The 22,500-nt window shown below is 39.6% G+C and overlaps 2 protein-coding genes across 4 annotated transcripts in view; one reads left to right on the forward strand and one right to left on the reverse strand.

The window, feature by feature from the left end:
- Nucleotides 1-12,548: 12,548 nt before the first annotated feature.
- LOC119576289 (growth arrest and DNA damage-inducible proteins-interacting protein 1-like) lies at nt 12,549-17,858 on the reverse strand. The gene is made up of 4 exons (XM_037923891.1): nt 17,637-17,858; nt 16,596-16,828; nt 13,092-13,191; nt 12,549-12,933 (listed from the first exon to the last, which is right to left on the reverse strand). Exons 1-4 carry the CDS (start codon nt 17,838-17,840, stop codon nt 12,643-12,645), a joined length of 828 nt encoding a protein of 275 aa, XP_037779819.1. The 5' UTR covers nt 17,841-17,858; the 3' UTR covers nt 12,549-12,642.
- A 272-nt stretch (nt 17,859-18,130) lies between these two features.
- LOC119576290 (coatomer subunit alpha-like) overlaps nt 18,131-22,500 on the forward strand; it is a 57,881-nt gene continuing 53,511 nt past the window's right edge. For 2 of the 3 annotated variants that reach the window (XM_037923892.1, XM_037923894.1), the window contains exon 1: nt 18,132-18,199. The gene's annotated coding sequence lies outside the window, so the exon portion shown is untranslated. Of the gene's footprint in view, nt 18,200-22,500 lie in introns of all 3 variants that reach the window. The other variant, XR_005229046.1, reaches the window with a different exon arrangement.

The following is a 22,500-nucleotide window of genomic DNA, read 5'->3' on the forward strand; positions in this document are numbered from 1 at the left end:
CCAGCTGGTACTCAGACGCCACCGGCTATGAACCACTGGCACTATGATAAAACAACAGAGGTACCGAAGTCATTCTGCACAGAATGCGTCTAGGTTACCACTGTGCATGGCAGATCATACAAACAATAGAACGTGAAGAAAGGTGTTGCATGCATTGCGGCGAGCCGAACGCCACACTTATACATTACTTAGAGAATTGTGTGCAAACGCAATTCCTGAGACAAGGCACGCAGAACACAGCTGTCGTGCTAGTAAAGAGATTATGCGAGATGCTTACACCACGGCTACAGGAGCGCCTGCTGGCAATCCCACCGCCACGGTAAGCACCGAGTGTCAGAAAACCAAATGAGACAGCCATAAAAAGCTGACACAGGCCGGGCCATAAGTGAAAGGCCCGGGCGAAACCAGAACTTCGCAAATCTCAAACGAACGAACTGAGCTACTCAATTCGTCCGTCTCGCTAATGACGTATAATTAGGTGGTTCTCACCTTTTCGGGAAGTAGTTACTGCAGGCTGAGGTAGGAGACACCCTAGACTGGGCTGTCCTCTATTATTTTTATGTGTTTCACGGATTATACTGTAGCTAGTGATACTGCAGCACACTTTTGAGTAAGGTATTTTGGGCTGTGAGTTTATTAGCGGCAAAGTATTCATCTCGATGCATATACATTCAAGAAAGTGAATAATAAGCTGGTGCTCTTTCTTTTGTTTTTTATAGTAGCTTCAATATGAAGTCCGCGCAATTCAATTTTATACGTTTTTATTTATAATGTTCTTAAAGGAACTAGTTTTCACTACCCTTTTTAGTAACTGTCTATTTAATGAGATTTGACTTCTTTTATGGATTTTTATTTAATGATTTTTTTTTCTATTTATAATAAAAGAATTCAGGTGTTCTGTGATGTTTATTTTAATTTCTTAAGCGAATGGTAATAAAAGTTTTGTTGATGACCTCCAAGGGAATAGAAATCGATGAGCTTTGCTGGTGACCTCCAAGGGAATAGAAATCGATAAAATTTTGCCGGTGACCTGTATAGGAATAGAAATCCTTAAATATTCCGAAATATCCTCGTCTCAAATCCTTCTTCCGCTCAGGTTACGTCTTACCATTTTGTCTCGCTGGTTCATGCATTTTACACTACACACACCCCAACATCTGTACAGAATCTGTTCCTCATTTCCACATTACTAATTACATATTGACTGCTCCCAAAGTATACCTCGTTCCCGTACGTATTATACGGGTGGTGGCAGTGAGCGCTACTGTTCTACATTTCTGTGCAGTGAGGCACAGGACAGGATAGCATGCAAGCCCCTCGCCATAGGTCTGCACCAGTTCAGCTGGGATGCCGCAGATACCTGTTGCTTTACCACTCTTCAGCTTAGAGATTGCCCGCTGACCTCAGTCAGGAAGGGTGAATCCTCGCTGATGGGTGGGTCCAGCAAAAAAAATCTCGACACTGTCCGCATCCAAGTCTTTGTGGATCAGCCTGATACATCGGCTCGAAATACTCAGCCCAACGCTCCCACACACCAACAGGATCCGAGACGATCTGGCCACTTGCTAAACGGACTGCAGTCGTCTGCGAAGAGGGCTTGGAGTTCAGCTTTCTCACGGCTTGGTAGGCAGGAGGAAGGTCATTTACTAGGAAATGGCTTTCGGCCTCCTCTGCAAGATTCCTGATAAACTGTTCCTTGTCCTTTCTCAGTAGTGACCTAGTCCTGCACACCAGTGAACAATACAAGTCGCGATCCCGTGTCAGTCGAGCCCATGTGACAAGCATCTGTGGCTTCCAGTGTCTCCTGCAAGATGAAATTCTGCTTTGCTCTTGGGCGTTCACCAATCGATTCTTGAGCTACATCAAGTATTTCATGCTTGAAGGTAAGACACAGAACAGGGTCCCTCAGGTCCCCGAGTGCTGCAAAACGACGAGAAATGGCCTCAGCAAACCCCCGTGTACACTCCCTCTTCCTGAGTCTGTCCACATGAAGTACCATAGGATGATCATTGGAACGACGGAGAGTTTTTTTTAGTGGACTCTGAGGGTAACCGTAACTAATCTATGATCAACTCCATAGAACTCGGCACTCCGATATACCCAGTAGTTCTGGAGGATCCTCAAGCAAGTACTAATGAGGATGTGGTTTATTTCCTTGGCCACATTACCCGCACTGTTGTACCAAGTCCAACGATGTGGTTCAGAGTGCTGGTAGCAAGAGCCAGAAAGCCTCAGAAAAGGAAGCTATTCTTGCAGCCAGCTTTAGCTCCTGAGCCATGAGGACCGACAGACATCTTATAGCCAGCTTGATCGCAGCCAGATACTGCACTGGTCACCCAGAACAATGTGAATATCTCGCTGAGAACAGCTATCTGTCACAGAAGCAAGTTTGGCGTAGAATCTCTTTCACATCATGTTTACAAACAGCAGAAGCGTACACAACAATAAGGGACATGAAACCAAATGTAAGTTTCACTACGCCCCGACTAGTAATAGGTGTGGCCACTCACACTGATCGTGCAGCTAACGGGTTCTTACCTCAACTCTCAAATGCTTCAGCTCCCTCGACAGTAGTGGCAACCGACCGTCCTGTCGCAAAGAGCGGATGTTCCAAGCCCCTACCCTGACAGCTCACCTGCGGTTTAACTTCGGGTACGCGCGCGCACACATATATGAAACAAACACAGACACAGTAACGTGTACACAAGATGAAAAGGAAAACGGCCACAGTAAGAAATGAATCAATCGTGACGTTTCGAATTCTTCAGACGAATAATAAACCGATATGGATCGCATTTCGGTTTATTATTCGTCTGAAGAGGAACTCGTGAAGAGTTCGAAACGTCACGATTTAGTTTAATTTCTTACTGTGGATGTTTTCCTTTTCATGTATATATGTATACACACGTGCAGAAATTTCTCTACAGTTGAGAGAGGATTCCTGTAGGGAGTTGTGCCCTGTACAGTCGACAGTACCAGTGGACGTGACCCTACACGAACATATCAACTTATCAAGTCGGGTTGATAAGGGCAAATATGGATATACTGCTCTCGGATGTCTTTACTCACAGGCTGGGGTGTCAAAGGTCTGTCTCCCCCCTCCCAAGGGCAACACCCTAACAACTTTTACAGCTAAATGAATGTTATTACACACATAGAAAACATAATGGACCGATACAGCAACTGCCCTCTGGTTATCATCGATCTTTATATATCTTACTGTGTATTTATATAGTTATACTAGATTTGCCTCTTAACCAAAAGGTTCAAGAGCAGATGCTTGTTTTTCAACATGTACATATTGTGATCACATCAGTATCACCAGTACCACGGTACTCACTCTTTTTATTCCATAAAACTGTATTGCAACTAGTGGTAGTAAAACTACAACAGCAACATATGAATATATATGTATATATATATATATATATATATATATATATATATATATATATAGATAGATAGATAGATAGATAGATAGATAGATAGACAGATAGATGGATATATTATCCGTGAATACCAGAAACTGTTATATAAAAAAATACACCATAACATTCAGTCAGTATAGATTTACCAGTAATCCAATAGGATTTTGTTATTGTCTGTTGAGTGCTATTCGCCGTGCCTCCCCCCCCCCCCCCTACACACACAAAAAAGTCCCCAGCTAATTGTGCACACTTCGCTCACCGACTCCCCCCCCCCCTTGCTGACCCCCCAGCAAAAGCTGAAATGACGCCCCTGCCTACAGAAAACCTAGAAGAGGAAACGCAAGGCCCCTAATTACACAGCTTGTCAGCTTCGACATCAAGTCGCTTTTTACCAACGACGAGGGTGAACTACCACTGCCAGGAGATAATTACGTGGAGTTTGGCCCGTTCGAATTCCGAGGAAGTGAATACTAGCAGATTCAAGGATTTGCGATGGGTTCACCTCTTTCAGCAGTCCTTGCCCAGCTGTTCATGGAAACCCTCGAGGTTGACTATTACTGTAACATCATGGGGAACATTGTAGTCTGGCTTCGCTATGTGGACATCCTCGGTGTAGTGCCGACTTGGACAAACCTACAAGATCTCCTCCATAGACTGAATGCAGTACACCCCTCCATACAGTTCACCCCAGAGGAGAGAAATGAACAGCTCCCTTTCCTCGACACCCGGAGTTCTCCGTTTACAGAAAACCCACAAATAAAGATGAATTTATACACTATTTCTCTACCCATAACAAAAGAACCACCGAAGGCGTGATCGTTAGTTTCTTCCTCCGAGAAGGAAGTGCAACACATCAGTAACGCCTCCGTTACAAGCCTCCGGGCTAGAACAGTGGTAACGTGTCGGCCTCTCATCCGAGGGGTCGGCGGTTCGCGCCCCGCCCAGGTGCGAGAAGTTGCAATTGTCGCCCGGAGGTTACTGCTGTGGCTGGGCACCACGGCGGGTAAGGACTAGGTTCAGCCGAGTCAGCACCAGCTGACACACGTGAGCGAGTCGGCAGTAGTCGACACAGGCCGGGCTCCCCTCATGGCATAGCCCGGGCGAAGCTAAGCTTCGCATATCGGACTTATCCTTAGCCTCCGTTACCCTTGCGCCTTGTCCGCCCACCTCCGACGTAAGGCCGAAAAGTTCATGAACAGACCAAGAAGGAACACAACACAGAACGCGACCCACATACTATTCATCCCACACTCGGAGTTGACAGAATACCTGAAGGCTCTGATGGGCCGCACAATGAAGATAGCTACCATTCCAGGCAAGAAGATCGGAGATATCTTAAGAGAAAAGAGGTCAAACCACAGCAGACCTCTAAGCCAGGTTTACAGCATACCTTGCGGTGGCTGTGATAAAAGTATACATATGTGAGACAGGACGACACCGACGGCCATCTCCCCAGGTGGTCCTAAGCCTCCATCATAAAACAAGGCTTGGCCCCTACGTCAAAAGAAGATGGTAGAAGCGGCGTTCATCCATTCAACCAACTACGTCAACACCGCAACGGAGAGCCACGAACTAACCAAGGTCGTCGCACTCCTAATTACAGACGTGACCTGACCGCTCAGTATTTGTGTGTGTGTGTATATATATATATATATATATATATATATATATATATATATATATATATATATATATATATTTATTTATTTATTTATTTATTTATATATATACACACCTCTGTGAACACAAACACAGTAACTTGTACACAAAAATGAAAAGGAAAACAGCCAAAAAAACTCACAAACAGGTGTTCCTTAAAACTTATAATTTCGTCTTGTAATTTACTTGTAGTTACCCGTCCATTAGACTCTTGGTTAGCAAGCGTTTTATCTCTTTTTTTCCGACGCACGGTAAGAAAGTTTTGATGTAGATTTCCTTTACTAATGTCCCGCTAAAAGCTGTGTTAGCTTTTCTTGAAAGAAAACTTTCTTCATCTCATCAGAAGATCCTTCTTCCGATCAATTGCTTTATTGATCTTAATCGTTTGTGTGTCACGATCAATGTCTACGTTTGACGGCGAAATGTATAAGTATTTTTTCAAAAGACGAACAACCTCGCTCATACCATCATTTTTTAAGTAGATTGGGAAGATTCTGGTAAATTACCTTTTCTCGACGTTCTTTTATTAATTGTAAATGGCTAGCATAAATTTCCGGTTTACCGGAAACCAACTCACACCGCTAATTACCTATTTTTTTCTTAAATCACCCGTTGTATGTTAGGAAGTCGATAGTCTCGTCAATATTTCTTAGGGCATGTAGGATTTGTGGCATTCATCGATCAGGAGCTCGGTGTCTCGAAACTAAGATATCTTCGTCCTTTCTTAAATCAAGCGCATTCATCTGGACATTTTAAACTTACTACCAGAATCTAATAATCATTCCGTACAACCCGTTCCTCGGGAAAAAAAACGCCGTATGTTCATGGGAGCTAGATTGACGTTGGTTTTCCTCATCCGAACACGTTGCGCAATTCTTTGGTTAAGCACAATGCGGCCAGCGGTACTCTTGATACTTATCCAGGTATTTACACTATTCCGTATAAGGACTGCCCCAGAACTGTCTCCGTCTCCCCCAACAAAGTGCCCTGTCTACGATAAAAAATGGTCAGAAAATGGAGACTTACCTGCCTGATGGACTATGATGCAGTGTGTGTGTATGTGTGATATATATATATATATATATATATATATATATATATATATATATATATATATATATATATATATATATATATATATATCATCGGATTTGCATATATTGGGGAAGTCAAACCTAGATACGGTAGAGGGTGAGTATATCGTAGATACGATGGTGGCTTGGGAACCACCAGCAATGATTATAGGACCTAAGCAACTACTCCCTTGGGGAAGGATCATGGGGCAGCCACCCCAGTAATGGTTAATGGTTAAAAGCAAAATAAATGTGCTAGATATCTAAGGTCAGTGGAACGTTATTGGAGTGGAGTGCCATATAAGTGCCATATAAGAAGAGTGGAGGTTGGGGGCCTACACGTGGGTGAGAGAAAAGGATGGAAAAAGATTTGGAGATAGAAAAGCGAAAGCTATGGTTTGTGACCCATAAAGATACTGATGATATTGCAGATTAAATGCAAAGATAGTTAGATCATCAACATACAGTGATGATCGGGCTCCTGGTGGTAAAACGTAGACAGTGTCATTAACGGCAAGAAGGAATAAAGTGGTGCTGAGCACACTGCCATGTGGGACGCCTTCGAACTGAGGAAAGGATGATGATGAAGAGGCAATTTTGAACTGGAAAGTGCGTTTGGAGAGGAAATACATTGTAATGACACCCATGTTTCCGCGTATGCCTAGGGAGGACAATTGCTAGATAATACGGAACCGCCATGTGGTATCACGTGCTTTTTCAAGGTCAAAGAATATGGCTAACATGGATTCATGGCGTGCAAATGCAGATGTAATATATGTCTCGAAATGAGCACGGGGGTCAGCTGTGCTTCTGGCAAGGCGGAAACCAAACTGGAAAGGAGATAGAAAATTGTGAGATTCAAGATACCACATTAAGCGGAAGATAACCATTCGCTCTAGTAGTTTGTACAAGCAGCTAGTTAGAGTGATGGAGCGGTAATCTTGAGGGAGGGTACCCGGTTTATTGGGTTTCAAGAAGGGGAGATTAAGAGCTTCTCGCCAATGAGAAGGAAAATTTCCTGACGTCCATATGTGGTTGAAAATAGTTAATAGGAAGGATAGAGAGGAAGATGGAAGGTGTCGGAGCGAATACCGTCAGGGCCTTCTTGAGTGTTACGGCACGACTGTAAGGCAGCATTGAGTTCAGAGGAAGAAAAAGGAGCATTATAGGACTCAGCAGAAGATAGGGCGAAGATGATGGATGTGAGTTCTTTGATGGTCTTAATGGAAGAAAAATGTGGGGAAAGGTGAGAGCCACTGCTGACCTGTTCATTAGTGACTTGGAGAGGATCAGAGATGAGAGTATAGGCAGCTCTTAGGAATGTAGTTGCGAAACATTGCATCATATCTGAAATGGACGAGAAGGGGGATGGAGGGGTACGAGTAGTAGAGAGTGAAGTGAAATTATGCCAGTCGGCTCTAGCAAAGCACCAGGTGGGGGGGGGGGTTAGGAAGTGGTACATATGAAGTAGGAGAAAGGAGGACTGGAAAGTGGTCACTATAGGGAAAGTGGTCTAGAACTGACCAATGGAAATCTAAATGGAGAGAAGGGGAGCATAGAGAGAGGTCAAGGCATGAAAAAGAATGCATGCGTGTGTCAAAGTGTGTGGGGCGATCTGAATTAAGAATAATAGCATCAGTTGTGGAGAGGAAGCATTCTAGCGACGGCCATGGTAGTTGGTGATAGAATCACCCCAAAGAGTGTGGCGGTGTTAAAATCACCAACTACGAGGAAAGGTGGCTGGGGTTGGGATATTAGAGTTTCAAAGGCAACAAAGTCAATGGGATGGGAAGGGGAGAAGTAGACTGAAATAACCTTTGGCGAAGAAAGATGCGAATAACTGTACACAGGATAGTGGTTTGAAAGCGAGGAATGATGACATTAGGTGTTTTCTAATTGGTATAGGAGGATGTGTAAGAAAAGTCTCTAGGAGGCAGATGATGGATGAGTTATAAGAAGAACGGATAAGGCAAAGGCCAGGTCTGTGAGAACGGAAACCGCGAATATTCCAATGTAGGAGAGCTATAACTTAGTTGATCTATGAGTGATAACGGTTACAGTGCATGATGGAAAATTTGAAGATGGTGTAGTGTCAGGAGGTGGAGGATCCGGGGAAGGGCATAGTTGTGACATAATGGACTCAAGTGTGTATCCAGAAGGGAGTGGAAGGGATAGAGGGGATGGAGGGAGGGTTAATCTAAACATTAAAGGGAAGGTCATGTCTACGGAAAGTAATTTTAGCAATGTTGGAGGGGTTCTTACGATGACCTCTAGGAGGAATGGAGTAGCACTGTGCTGACAGGCGAGTAAGTCTTCTCTACAATCTGACCAATTTTTGTTATTGATAGGGCAATTTGCTGGGGAGATTGAGACAGTTCCGGTTCAAGTATTGAGGGCTCGATGAAGTTCTGCAGGAATGGGGTTGCCAGGGAGATGAGTTAGAGATGATAATGCTGTAACTTGGTTTTCAGTTGTAACTTTGACGAGACAGGAACGATCGGGTCGGCTACGGTAAGAGACTTTCCATAGTTATTTTTGGAGACATTGCTGTTGTCAGATTAAGGAGGTGTGGGGGATCACGAAAATCGGTCCCATTTGGCTGGGCTACATAGAGCATTTAAGATATTTGTAGAGATGGGGTGGTAGAAAGACGGGAACGTATGGAAGAGGGAGTAGTGTTGAGGAGGTAGTATCACGGAGAGGTTGACAATAATTCTGTAAATTAGTAATAGGGGAGAATGGAGTAGTTGATGAAGAAGGTTGTGGAGGTAGAGGTGATGAAGTTGAAAATGTTGGTAGAGTAGGAATGTCTCCTGGAGACTGAGTGTTGACTTGGATGGATAATGTACTAGAAGGCATTGAGGAGGGGGTACTAGTTGTAGTGTTCAAAGTCGTGGTCAAAGGAGAGCCTGGGGTCGGGGAACCAGGAGAGTTTGAGTTGGTGGGGCTATTTGATGAAAGGGGCAAGCCTTATTGCCCCTAACAAGGGTATAAAGTCTTCATTATTGGCCATGGTAAGCTCGAGTATGTTGGGGTCCTCTTCAGGGGTAAGGGCTAGACATCTAAAACGGGAATACCGTGCCCATGGCTCTCTCAGACCGTTCAGGATTGGCACAAAGTATAAACACCTAGTCAACTACATGATGTCAAAATGGCGCCAAGTAGTTCATCAAACGCCGCATCGGTGATGGCACGCGCGCATGTGGATGTATGCATTCATGCCCACACTCACTCATTTACGCGCACATGGTACGCACACTGATGTGCATATATATATCTATTAATATATATATATATATATATATATATATATATATATATATATATATATCTTTATATGTATACATATGAATATATGTGTATGTGTATATACACGCACACACCCAGAGGGTCATTGCAACCATCACCCCTCCGGGGAGCAGAACATATTACACGGATGGATCGGTCGATCCCTTGACCCACACTGCAGGCGCCGGCTTCGCAGCAAGGGATGCCACAATATCCATGAGGGTAACAGACAACGCCTCCTCGCTACAGGCAGAGGCAGTTGCTATCATGGGAGCACTGAGCCACGCGTCCGTGAGGGAAGGACACGTGGTCATACACACAGACTCCAAAGGAGCCGTCGACTGTCTTCAGCAGCGCTCACCCCCTGACAATATCTACCTCCTGACAACCATCCGCACACTAGCACAGAGGATTCTTGCTCAGGGTAGAAGAATTATCATAAACTGGGTTCCCAGCCATATAGGGATCAGAGGCAATGAGCTTGCTGACAGATTAGCCGAAATCGGCCGGGGTATGCCCCCTAATCCCATGATAATACATCAGAGCCGAAATTTACTTAAGAGGAAGTGTACGGTGACGGCCAACTCCTTCCTCCTGCAGCTTCACAGAGAGGAAACGAGATATTCCCCCTCGGCCAGCTGGTACTCAGATGCCACAGGCTATGAACCACTGGCACTCTCTGAAATAAACAACAGAGGTACCGAAGTCATTCTGCACAGAATGCGCCTAGGTTACCACTGTGCATGGCAGATTATACAAACCATAGAACGTGAAGAGAGGTGTTGCATGCATTGCGGCAAGCCGAACGCCACACTGGTACATTACTTGGAGAATTGCGTGCACACGCAATTCCTAAGACAAACCCCACAGAACACAGCCGTCGTGCTGGTAAAGAGATTATGCGAGATGCTTACACCACAGCTACAGGAGCGCCTGCTGGCAATCCCACCGCCACGGTAAGCACCGAGTGTCAGACCAACAAATGAGACAGCCATAAAAAGCTGACACAGGCCGGGCCATAAGTGAAAGGCCCGGGCGAAACCAGAACTTCGCAAATCTCAAGCAAGCAAGTACACGCACACGCGCGCGTCACACACACACACACACTCTCTCTCTCTCTCTCTCTCTCTCTCTCTCTCATACACTCATTTTCTTTCTTTAGCCCCCAATAACATATATTTAGATATACATATATATATATATATATATATATATATATATATATATATATATATATATATATATATATATGTATATATATATATATATATATATATATATATATATATATATATATATATATATATATATATATAATACATATACATATATATAAATATAGTGACACATTCTACTTATAACCTTTTTCTTAGATTTTCCAGCTTATCCAATCACTTTACCAGTCTTTGCATCACACATGATTTTTTTGTTCATATGGTAGTGTATATGTATTTCCAGAATGATTAATGGACAAAATGAATTAGTGTGCCAGACATCAACGGTCATATAGCATTATGATAAAATATTGTGGCAAAAAGGGTAAAAATTAGTTAATTATTAGGATAAGTAAAGAGGAGGGGATGAAGACGAGAAGGAAGGGGTGAGAAGAAAGATCATAGAAAATTAATTAAAGCAAGGTCCAAGGTAGGTGTGATCCCCTACGTTGGGCCTCAGTCTCCGCCTCCTACACCAACGAGCAAGGGATAAGCATGGGAGGAGGTCTTCATAAGACTATATGCCAAGTATAACAGTGTTGTAGCCACTCTAATTTCTCAGTCATAATGAGCATGAGATACTGTCTTAGAATAACATTTTGTTCTCACACTGGAAATGCAGTCTGAAAAGTGTATGGAATGTTGACTTCAAAAATTATTTACACTCCTCAGATTGTTCATTTGTGTGGTTATTACTATTTCTTTCAGGAAAGTTAGTTTCGTAGCCATGAAAATCTCATGTCAACTTTTGCAATTCATTGGGAGCCAATTTGCAAAATTATCCAAGAAAGAATCTAAACATACTGCAGATGCCTTTTTAGTAATAAAAAATGCTATATAAATCTGAAGCATCCAGCAAAAAGATATTTCAGGTTGGTGGGCAATTGCAATTAACTTGTTAACACTAACAATTCTTTGGGTATTTATTTATTTATTGGAAATTTCTGCCGCATCAACATCTACGGTCATTAGCAGAGAATTCAAAATATAGCGATAGTGTGAGGCTTGGGATCAAAGCCCCCAGGTAAGGAAGTGCTATGTGACATTAAAGGTCATATGGCATTATGGTAAAGTATAGTAGCAAAAAGGGTTAAGAGTTAATGATTAGGGTACAGTTACAGGTTGAACAGAACTAGAGGGTAGTATGGTATTGAAAACAGTAGAGAGGGGGAGGTAATGGGGTATAGTGTAAGATAAAGGTTGTCAGAAAAGGAAGGAGTTACAGGAGTAGGGAGCATTATGATAAAGTATTGTGGCAAAAAGGGACAGAACAAGGGGATGAAGATAAGGAACAGGAAAGGAGAAGAAAAGACTATGCAAAATTAGTTGGGGTAAGGTGATCCCCTTCTTTGGGTCTCAGTCCCCTTCTCCTTAGCCCCCACCCCCACGACAACAAGAGCAAGGGATTGGTGGAAGCTTTACTCATCTTTTGATGAGTTTTTTAATGTGTTTGCTGAAGGTAATCACATTTAAGCCCAATATATAGGGTTCATGGATGTTGTTAAATTGAAGGTATGTGTGTGTTTACTATATGTAAAGTTGCATGAGCATTGTATATCATTACATCATATATTTTCATTCCTACAACAGTGGCTTTACTGAACTCATAATAATAATAAGATTCATAATGTAAAGGATTAGAAAATTTATATAGAACTAGTGTTTATTTTTTAACTCAAAAATACAGCAACAAATATATGTACATATAAACAGCCCAATTATTATGGTTATCAACATTATTTCTTTGCATATATATATATATATATATATATATATATATATATATATATATATATATATATATATATATATATATAAAATACAAGTTTGATGTAAACAAAAAATCATTATGAACGTTCACTAGTTTTCAGTATTAAATATCTCTCTTTTTTTTATTGTTATGAGCTGCTGGAAGATTTCCAGAATTTTATACCCTTTATTTCAAGATATTCTAAATATATATATTCTGTGATGATTTTTTTATTCTTTCGTCTCTACTGGTGGAGGTGCTAATGAACTTTCAACAACAGAAGTACCATGGAGCCTGTCAGAAGAGTTAGACGTTTCTTTACTGCCACTGGAGCTCTCTTGGGCAGCTTTTTTTAAGTTTTCCATCATTCTCTGCTGCCGCTCTATCTTTTTAGCTTCTTTGGCTGCTCGTTTCTCTTCCCGCTCTTTTTGCAACAATGCTTCTTTGAAACGTTCATCTTTAGGATCAATGCGGAAACCAAATATCTGACGTACTTCCTCCATGAGACGTTCCTTCTTTTCCTGTAAAAAGTTAAAGAGATAATCATAATCAGAAATCTGCAGGTACCCACATCAAACATTTAGTTTTTAGAAGAAGATGGATCATACATTCAATTTTGTGTCTCTCACCTGTATAAGTAAAATGCTCCTTAAAAAAGTCTAAAAGAGCAAAATCTTACCTTTGCTTCCTTGGCTTCTCTTTCCCGTTTCTCAAAGCCTTCACGTACTTCTCTTTTCCAATCCTCTAACTTGGCTACCTTCTGCATGATGTCAGCTTGTCTGTAAAAAAAATATTAGTTGATCAAATTAAAAAAATAAACATCAAAATTAGGATTAAGTATAAGACACAGTTACAATGACAATAATAAAATAATATAAAATAAAATAATAATATTATAAACCTGTATAATTTGCCTCTAGAAATAAATCCCTATAGTCCAATAACAGTAAGTGTATTTGTACCTTTTGATTCAATGGAACACAGGCTCACAAAACTGCTGGCTATTTTCCTACAGTTTTCTCCTTGTCAGTGGGGCATATGATGTATGAGAAAATCTGATACTGTATGGCTTGCAGATCTCCCATAAATATTTCCATTCCACCATACCCATTCAAATGCCTTGCCTCCTTGAACCAATCATACAATCTATACATGGCATTGTATTTGTCTCTTGTATTGATGTTAATGAATGTAGAAGCATAAAATAAGAATTCTCATTATAGATGGTATGTACAACCCATCCTCCTAACACAGAAGCAACCCCACACCCCTTGTACCCCCTTTCCTTGTAATCCTTTAGTGATATTACATTTCACATATTAATCTTGTTGTTTCCTATTTTCTTTTGATAGCAATACTTATAGATACCCCTGTTATAAGTATATCTCTCCATTTACTATGGCAACAGCATCATATTTCCACTCTGACACTTTACTGGTCATTATGAGACATAAGCTTACCAGCATGTAACATTTTCTGGAGTTTAAAAGCACTGTCAAAGATCGGAATCGGGTTGGTATGATATAAGAACTTCATTGAAAGGTGTGGTGACAGGTTTAAAATTCTCCTGTCCACAACACATCATACATTCTACCATGAATCTCCCCCTAGAACAGTCCATTTTTCAATATATTCCCATCATCTGCCACTCAGCAAAAATATTTTGTTACAAGACATTCCTGTCACCCAGCCCCCAGCCTATTATTTTATGAAATGAAGGCCAAGTCACTCGGACCCAATAAGTTAAGTTAAGTCAGGTCATCAGCTATCAGTTGTAAAACTACTAGAGATGAATGATGAGAGGAACCTTCTCTGCTTGAATGTTTGAAAGTAAAACATTCTTAAAGCCACCCATTATGTGACAAAAGAAAAGAGAATAGATTAGAGATTAGATATTATGAAGAAATAAATATATTCCAAGGCAATATAGTAAAAATCAAAGAGATCATTGAAGAAATAGATACTAAATTAGAAAATTACATGAAAAAGAAGAACAAAAGACATAAACAAAGCAAACAATCACAGCAAAGAAGACAGGATTCACAACACAACTTCTAAAAATACAGTGACACATTCTACTCATAACCGTTTTCCTAGATTTTCCAGCTTGTCCAATCACTTTACCAGTCTTTGTATCACACAGATAATTTTTTTTGGTTCATTGGCAATGTTTGTGAATTTCCAGAATGGTTAATGGAAAAAACGAATTCAAAAAATACAGTGAACTTGGATCTGTGGGTTAAGGCACCCGAGTGTTCAGAAATTTGAGACTCTCTGTACTAGAACACCAACCACTCCTAGCACACAAGGGGAGGTGGTGACCTATAGAATCAATAGGTCGAAGCTATGCAACATTTGATATGGGCTTATTTATTATTATCTACCTACAACTGGAACTCTGAAAAGGTCTTCGAAGATAGCAAAGAAAGATATACCAAGGATAAGAAGGTGACTGGTGAAATACTCAGAAACATGAATCCTGAATTCTCTGAGAAAGACATCACTGCACATCTAAGAATGGGAGTGTTGAAAAAAGCAAAAAAATCATGCACTTGAAAGTGACATTGCTTGAACAGATAATAAGAAAATGCATCAAACTATTTGGGACACAACAGAAGTGCAGCTTAGCTTTAAAATGGGAAAGTCATGCATATCAAATCTCTAATTTTATGGGAGCATTGATGAGATAATGCAACAGTGAGAAGGCTAGGTAGATTCTAAAAATGCATTTGTTCTAGTGTTAAATAAGACTGAAATGGAGATTAGAAAACACAGGTGGAGTTAAGAGCAACATCCTTAAATGGATGCATGATTTTCTATATGAGAGATAAGTGCATAAGTAATTAAATGTAATCACTCTACACAGGGACAAGCAATAACTGGGTTACCAATGTTGGTGTACATTATTTATAAAATTTTCATCAATACTTTGGTCTTAAGCATAAATCCAAACAATTATCTGAATATGCTCATACATGATTCAAGAAAATGAGTAACAAATGAAGATCCATGCCAAAATCTCCAAAAAGATGCAGAGTCTTTTCAACCAAGTTGTACTTGGAATATGTACAGGAGCTTCAACAAATGCCATATAGTCAGGTGCAGTGATAGCAACAACTGACCTCCACACTAGTACAGGCTACAAGAACCACTATCAAATACATCAAGAAATGGAAAAGCCTTCAAAATAATTGTACATGGGAGTCTAATCCTAGAAGACTAAATAAACAAAGTCCACAAAACGTTTCACTAATTACTAACATGAAGATGGCAAGTAGATAAAGATATGATAAAGAAAATCATCATAAATATCAATCCTACAGTGGTGTAGGACACAGATACACTAAAATGAGTTCTATAAGTAGGTGCTAGATTGGTGAGGACTTAAAAAAAAACTTGCAGGAGACTTGAGACAATTAGATAAGAAATTAAAATTCAATACTAAAAGAATGAAGATAACAGGGTGACATAATTATGCTTTGAATTACTTCTCTGGAGGCATGAAGTTAGACAAATAAGAAATTGTTATTTTAAAGGAAAGAAGAACAAGAGCTAAGGAGAAAAACGTTGTACACAAAATGTTGTATATGTAAGGAACATACATCAGTTTAGAAATTCATGATCATCTAAGTATAGCAGACATGTCCTTGTAGAGCCATCTATGTATCTAAAATTAATAAACCAAAATCACAGTGGATGTACATGCCAACCCAGCATCAATGGGTTAATATCACCAGTATTACTAGTTCTACAACTGCAATAACTACTATTGGTAATCATACTGATTTAACTAGAGTATATAATAAAGTAATTTATTTTTGAAATATCATATGAAATATATGATGACAATATGATGATGATGATGATGATGATGATGATGATGATGATGATGATGATGATGATGATGATGATGATGATGATGATGATGATGATGATGATGATGATGATGATGATGATGATGATGAAGAAGAAGAAGAAGAAGAAGAGATTGATGATGATGATGATGATGATGATGATGATGATGATGATGATGAGAAGGAGATTGATGATGATGATGAGTAGGAGGAGGAGGATATGATGATGATCATCATCACCATTGCCATCACCATCATCAGAGCAATACCAAATTATAAACTGTAATTAAACGCAACCAAAAGATAAGTCTGAAAAAAAAAAAAATTACCTCTTTTGAAGCTTGTCCTCTTCCGCCTTCTTCAGACGTTTTGCTTCACTAATCATCTCTTGAACACTAAGAGGATAAGCAAGACTTTCCCATTCCTTTGCAAGTTCTAGCTCTTCTTTGCTTGGCCATGCTTTGGCTGGATTAATGCCACTGGAGGTACCATAATGGCCATAAAGTTTTCGCTGATATGATAATGAAAACACTTGTTCCTCATCCTCTGAGAGCTGATTTTGCTGCAATGGAGACTTCATTTTAGTATATAGACATGTAGAAAAACAAAACTTCGTCTTTAATTACATTCTATATGAAATTTTATATAGGCTCAAAACTTCAGGTGTTTATTCAATCTAATTCAAGTGCTTCATTTTATCCCACTCTAGCTTTAAAATTTGCCATTATCTACTTTTGTTTATAAAAAAAAATGTAATGTTATAATCATTTTGTTATACAGTGTCTGCTGAAATATCTATGCCATATTTCTTTTTACTAAAATTAAATTTAGGCACTCCAGTATCACATCATAGAAGATGCGCAAGGACTGTATATAGGAGAACTGGGACTATAGAAGGTGCAAACTATTGTTGCAGCTACTGTATTTTTTTTCAATGGTATAGGCTCATGTTGTGATGATCTTGGAGTGAGTACGTGGTTACACCGTATATGTACAGCTACTGTACATATACATTTATATTCACAATGAGTAAATTCTTTTCTGAAGTCCTAATAACCCACACACAGCATGACAGGAATCCATTAATACCAAATTTGGGCAAAATTCTAGAACATAAGAAAAAGAAAGAAAAAAAAGAGAAGAAAAGGGATCCAGGGTATAATACTATCCAAAAGTCTAAAACCCTATAAAAGAAGAAAGAACTTAGTCACAATCTCCTGTCCACGCATTGTGCATTAAGAACTGCGATATACTCGTCTAAGGGACAGGATATCCTAAATTCTTCGTAAAGGGCCTCATTAATCAAATCGTGTATTTAATGACCTTTACTTTAGGTATATACTTAAGGAAAATAAATACATAACCCTTACTATTTTATGGAACTTCTTGTAATGTCGTGGATTTAATCTGGACTTGTTCCTTTTTCTTTCTATCAGTTCTGCTTCATCAATTTCAGGCAGAGCTTCATCATCTGCTGGTATACTTTGCTGACACCGAGGCCAGGTAGCAGTTGCTAAACCTCGATTTTTGCTTGAAAAGGAGAAGAGGGTCCGGTACAGCATCTTGGAGGCCATCGTGAGAGTTGTTTATAGGGCGACGGAACTAAAATTATTTGGAAAGAAGTATATTTATTGAAGAAAGCCTAATTTCATACTGATATTTACGCAGTATTTTATTTATTATAGGAATTATATCAAGGTGGTGAATAAGTTAAGCCATTATATATAGACCCGTTTCCCCAAGAGTAATATTTTCTCTCATAAGTTATTATTTTAGATACAAATGCAAAGTATTAGCTATAATTATATTATTAACTAAGACCAGTAATATTTTAGACAAAAGAATATCGCAAAAAATTGCCATAAATAGGGGAGATATAACCCGCTGTTTGATAACAAGAGTATCGTCCACGTCATAAGGATCGTGTCGGCAAGTGAGTCCTTTCCTCCCCAGTTTTTCGTATTTTTTGTACACAAGAAGGTTAGATTTAGAATTACTTACCCGTATTTCTGTGTGGCATTTTACTCTTTGTATGGATGCAGATGTTGTATATGTCGTGGGTACTGTAGCTTTATATATTTTAGGGTGTGAACTTAAACGCCAAGTGTCAAAGTGATGGGGATTGGAAGTGTCACGTTAGGTTTTGCTGAGCTGGCATGTAAACATTGCAGAAATACACAAAATCTATGCCTTATTTCGCCTATACTGTTGCGGGCGGTTTATTGAGTATGCCTGTGGGGATGATTTTGCACTGACAACGATGGGCATGAAGAAATAATACATTTATTCTCAGACTTGGGAGTAGTCTCTTAAATTTAGCTATTGAATAAAGACACTAAGAGGGAAATGTTACCTTCATTATCTGGTAATCTTTTAAGTTTATGCGTAGAAGACAACTTAAATTTCAAAACATGACATTTTTATAAATATATTGTCTTCCTAGGCAATTCCAGTTGTAGGTAGTGGTATATACTACCACAGAGACTAGGGAATATATACCACAGTATTAGGTTAGGTTGGATGTTGTGTGATAGTGTTTTGTCTAATAACAAGGGGGTTGCAAGAGGCTGTTGGTGGTGTTATGGCTGTAGACTTTATCGAAAGATTGGTTGGATGCCTATAGAGCTTTTGAAAGTTAGTAGATCGGCCTGTAGGCTTTCAAAGGTGGTGGGCATGTCCATAGAGTTTCACAGTGCAGTTTTCATCATTTTTCGTGGTGTTTTTACAATTTTTTTGTTCTGTATTCATTCTATTTTAGCCTGTTTACCCTATAATTTCCCTGATATACTTCATGCCCCTCCCCTCCTATAGGGACTATCAAATCAAGATTGATTTGGACAAGGAACAACACCTAGAAATCGTTGGATTTCATGTAGAAAAATATCAGAAGTGTTTTGAAAGTAACCCACTACCCATTTATACATATTGACTGAAAATTGCTTTGATTTCTGACTCAAGAATTATGCTGCATTCAGAACTCTTTGTCCAACAAATTGGACAAGATGTTTTGACCGTTTGGAACCTCTACCTTCGTGTCCTGGACAAGTTATCCATCTTGCCCTGCTTTGCAGCCATGCAAGCAGAAAGGGATGTCATAATAGCATTTGTATGTAAACAAAGGCATTTGCAGGCACACTTAAGATATTGATAGGTAATTTTATGATCCTTTATTTTTGTTATCAAAGAGTATTTTTGCCTTTGTCAGTTGCAGGTAAGTTATCTATGTATCAGAGGAGTTACAAAACCTATACAACATGTAAAAGAAAGAAACTGGTATGATAAAAAAGAGCTCAAATCCCAACCCAGTATTGATGCAATGACTGCCATGACCTCTACACAATACTCTCTAGCAAAAGCTGACCTCTTCTTCATATATTCTGGCAAGGCAGAAATTAGGCAGGTAAAATTCCAGTTTCCACAAACCATGGACTTCTGAAACAATTTTAGATATACAGCCATACAGTACAAAGTAAACTGATATTATTGGAAATGACATCTAACACCAAAATTGAAGAATTTGACCTTACCATTCAATGGAATGTAACATGCTAAGACACTTCTTCTATAGTATTTCCTTTGGAAACTGATAATAAGGGTAGTAGAGATGATGTAAAACTCCAATGCCAAGAGAAAATGAGATAGAATCAAAGAAGTGATGAAGTAATCAGACAAAATTGTAACAGATGACATAAGTGAGGGAAATCAAATGAGACCAGGGGAATTGCACTTGGCCATGACATAACAATAGACACTAGTGATCAGTTGGTTAGAGCCAATAAGATCAGTAACAGATAATCGCATGACAAAAGATGCTGGGCCCAAGGGAAGTCGGATCAGTTCTGTCATGGTTAGGCTGTATATAATAAGGTGTTGGTTCACCTTTAACATGCAAAATATCATCCCAGCAATGAAAAAAAAGGCAGATAGTGGTCACTATTCCAGCCAATAGCTGGCCATTGCAGATCTGTTGGCCAAGGTAAGAAATCATTGTGAAATCCAGATATTTGCCTAGACTTTGTCCTGCCAGAATACACAAGGTGAAGATTTTCTAGACTAGACAGTGGATAGGGGGGCAGCAGCCCTCCCAGAAAGGGGGATAGAGGGCAAAGCCCCCTATATAAGATCATTGTGCAAGGAGGGTTAAGAGGTGAAGCCTCTTATTTATTATGAATGTGCTTCACATTAACTAAATTACTGAAGTTTAACTTCAACATTAATATTTACCCTGCAATTTCCCTGATACTTATTGTGCCCTCCCCAGTTATTGTGGCAGAAATGAGTGCTAGATTTGTTCAAAATACAAGAGCTCTCAGAAAAACATAACTTTCATCCAGAAATCATTTCCAAATTTACAGTAAACCTTTCCTTCAGTGAACAGAATGACAAAAAAAAAAAGATATTTTACATCCATGGTATTGCCTTTGCTAGTTGTTCATAGGAAAGTTGTGCAAGATGTGATACTTTGGTACATATTTATATAATGACCATACTAAGACGGAAAATGTAAAGACACTGTCATAAAGTTGAAAACTACATTCATTGATACATGAAATAATCAGCGCAGACAAAAAGGTAATGTCAGAAGTGAAGAAAATATGTCCCTGGTGTTCAGTTGGAGATCCAGGGGCAGATTCCCAGATAGGAAAGTGCATTGATACGGTGTTAGGCAGGTTTATGGTTTATATAGAAGAGTTTGTGGATTCTCAGTCCAAATAATTTGTAAGTGTTTGTAGAATGCTAAAGATAAACATGGTTATAGAAAACTAAGTCAAAAGTTTAAGTATGCCTAAAATCACTGTTCATTAGTCAAATTACTTGCCAAAAACTACATATCTCACACATTCGGATACCTAAATTACGCTGTGAATTAAATAAATAGTACTAGCATGTATGAACATTTATACAAACATTGAAGAGACAGTAGGTAGTGTATATGTCCTGTAATGTATGTGGTGGTAAGTTTGTCCTGGTATATTTAAACTTGTAATCACCATATAAAACAGTTTGATAAGTAAATATTGTAATAATTTAGAATACCTTTGTATGATTGATCACAGTGATAGTGATAACGATGGATTCTTCTCACCCTATAATACCCACATATGTAGGACGCGTTACAGAACCCCCCGCCTTCCCCAAACCACATATTCTTGGCCCCAATAGCAGGGGGAAAATTGAAGGGTAAAATATGAATAATATACAATGACTTTGTTATAATGTAGTCAAATGGACGGGGATGTACCTGTGTGACCTCCCACCCCCCTACCCCCAACCTGGAACACACAGAATCCTCCACATATTAATGGCAAGATAGAGTGTACAACCAACATGCAGGAGTGCCCCCCAAACCACATATTCTTGGTCCCAGTAGCAGGGCAGGGGAGGGGGAGGCATAAAAGGGAAAGTTGCAGTGAATTTGTTAATATGTAGCCAAATGAGAAGGGACGTGCCCGTGTGACCTCACCTCCAACCTCCATGGTGAAACACAAAGAATCCTCCACATATTCATTGCAGGATAGAGTGCACAACCGACATGCTGGAGTGCCCCCCAAACCACACATTCTTGGTCCCAGTAGTAGGGGGGGGGGATAAAAAGTATCATATTCATATTTTGCAGGGTAAGATATGAATAATTTACAATGAATTTGTGGTGGATTCTCTGTTGTCCTGGGCATATGTTGGGGGAGCAGTAGCACCCCTTTTGAGGGTTGCAGGGGGTAGAGCTGCCTGTATTTGACTATATGATGACCAATACTCTGTTTATCTTTCATATTTTACTCCACAATTTCCCTGGTATCATTTATGCCCTTCCCTGCTATTAATGCCAAGGTTGTGGGTATTTGAGGGTTTCAGTGGCATAATTTTTACATGTTCGGTTGGGTAGCAAAGACTGAAAAATCCATAAATACCACTATCATCATGATCAGTCATATTTATTCTGATATAAATCTACATTTGAAACTTGATATGGTAGTGCTGGATGACCTAAAAGCTTCAGGTAATCATCATATAAGGAACAAGTGGTAGAGATTCATTGGTCAAGCTTGACCTATGTACTATAGACATGAGGGCCAAGGCAAGTATGCAGTCTGAGTGTCTTATGTAAATGTATTTACACAGATTCTTCATTATTTCCATATTTGTGCTTAAACTTTATTGTGCCAGGCAAATAGTGCATGATGATATTAACCCTGTGCCGACGGGTAGTATTCATAACGGCACGGACCTCGCTGC

This window comes from Penaeus monodon, chromosome 8 (genome assembly GCF_015228065.2).
Source record: "Penaeus monodon isolate SGIC_2016 chromosome 8, NSTDA_Pmon_1, whole genome shotgun sequence".
NCBI classification, from domain to species: Eukaryota; Metazoa; Arthropoda; class Malacostraca; order Decapoda; family Penaeidae; genus Penaeus; species Penaeus monodon.

What these genes read in the sequence shown, in the direction of transcription:
- LOC119576289 (XM_037923891.1), bottom strand. Translation starts at nt 17,840, where the DNA reads ATGGCCTCCAAGATGCTGTACCGGACCCTCTTCTCCTTTTCAAGCAAA. An exon ending in ACAAGAAGTTCCATAAAATA is followed by an intron (nt 16,829 to 17,636) that starts GTAAGGGTTATG and finishes TCTCCATTGCAG; the next exon opens with CAAAATCAGCTCTCAGAGGA. An exon ending in GAGGACAAGCTTCAAAAGAG is followed by an intron (nt 13,192 to 16,595) that starts GTAATTTTTTTT and finishes TTTTTTTTACAG; the next exon opens with ACAAGCTGACATCATGCAGA.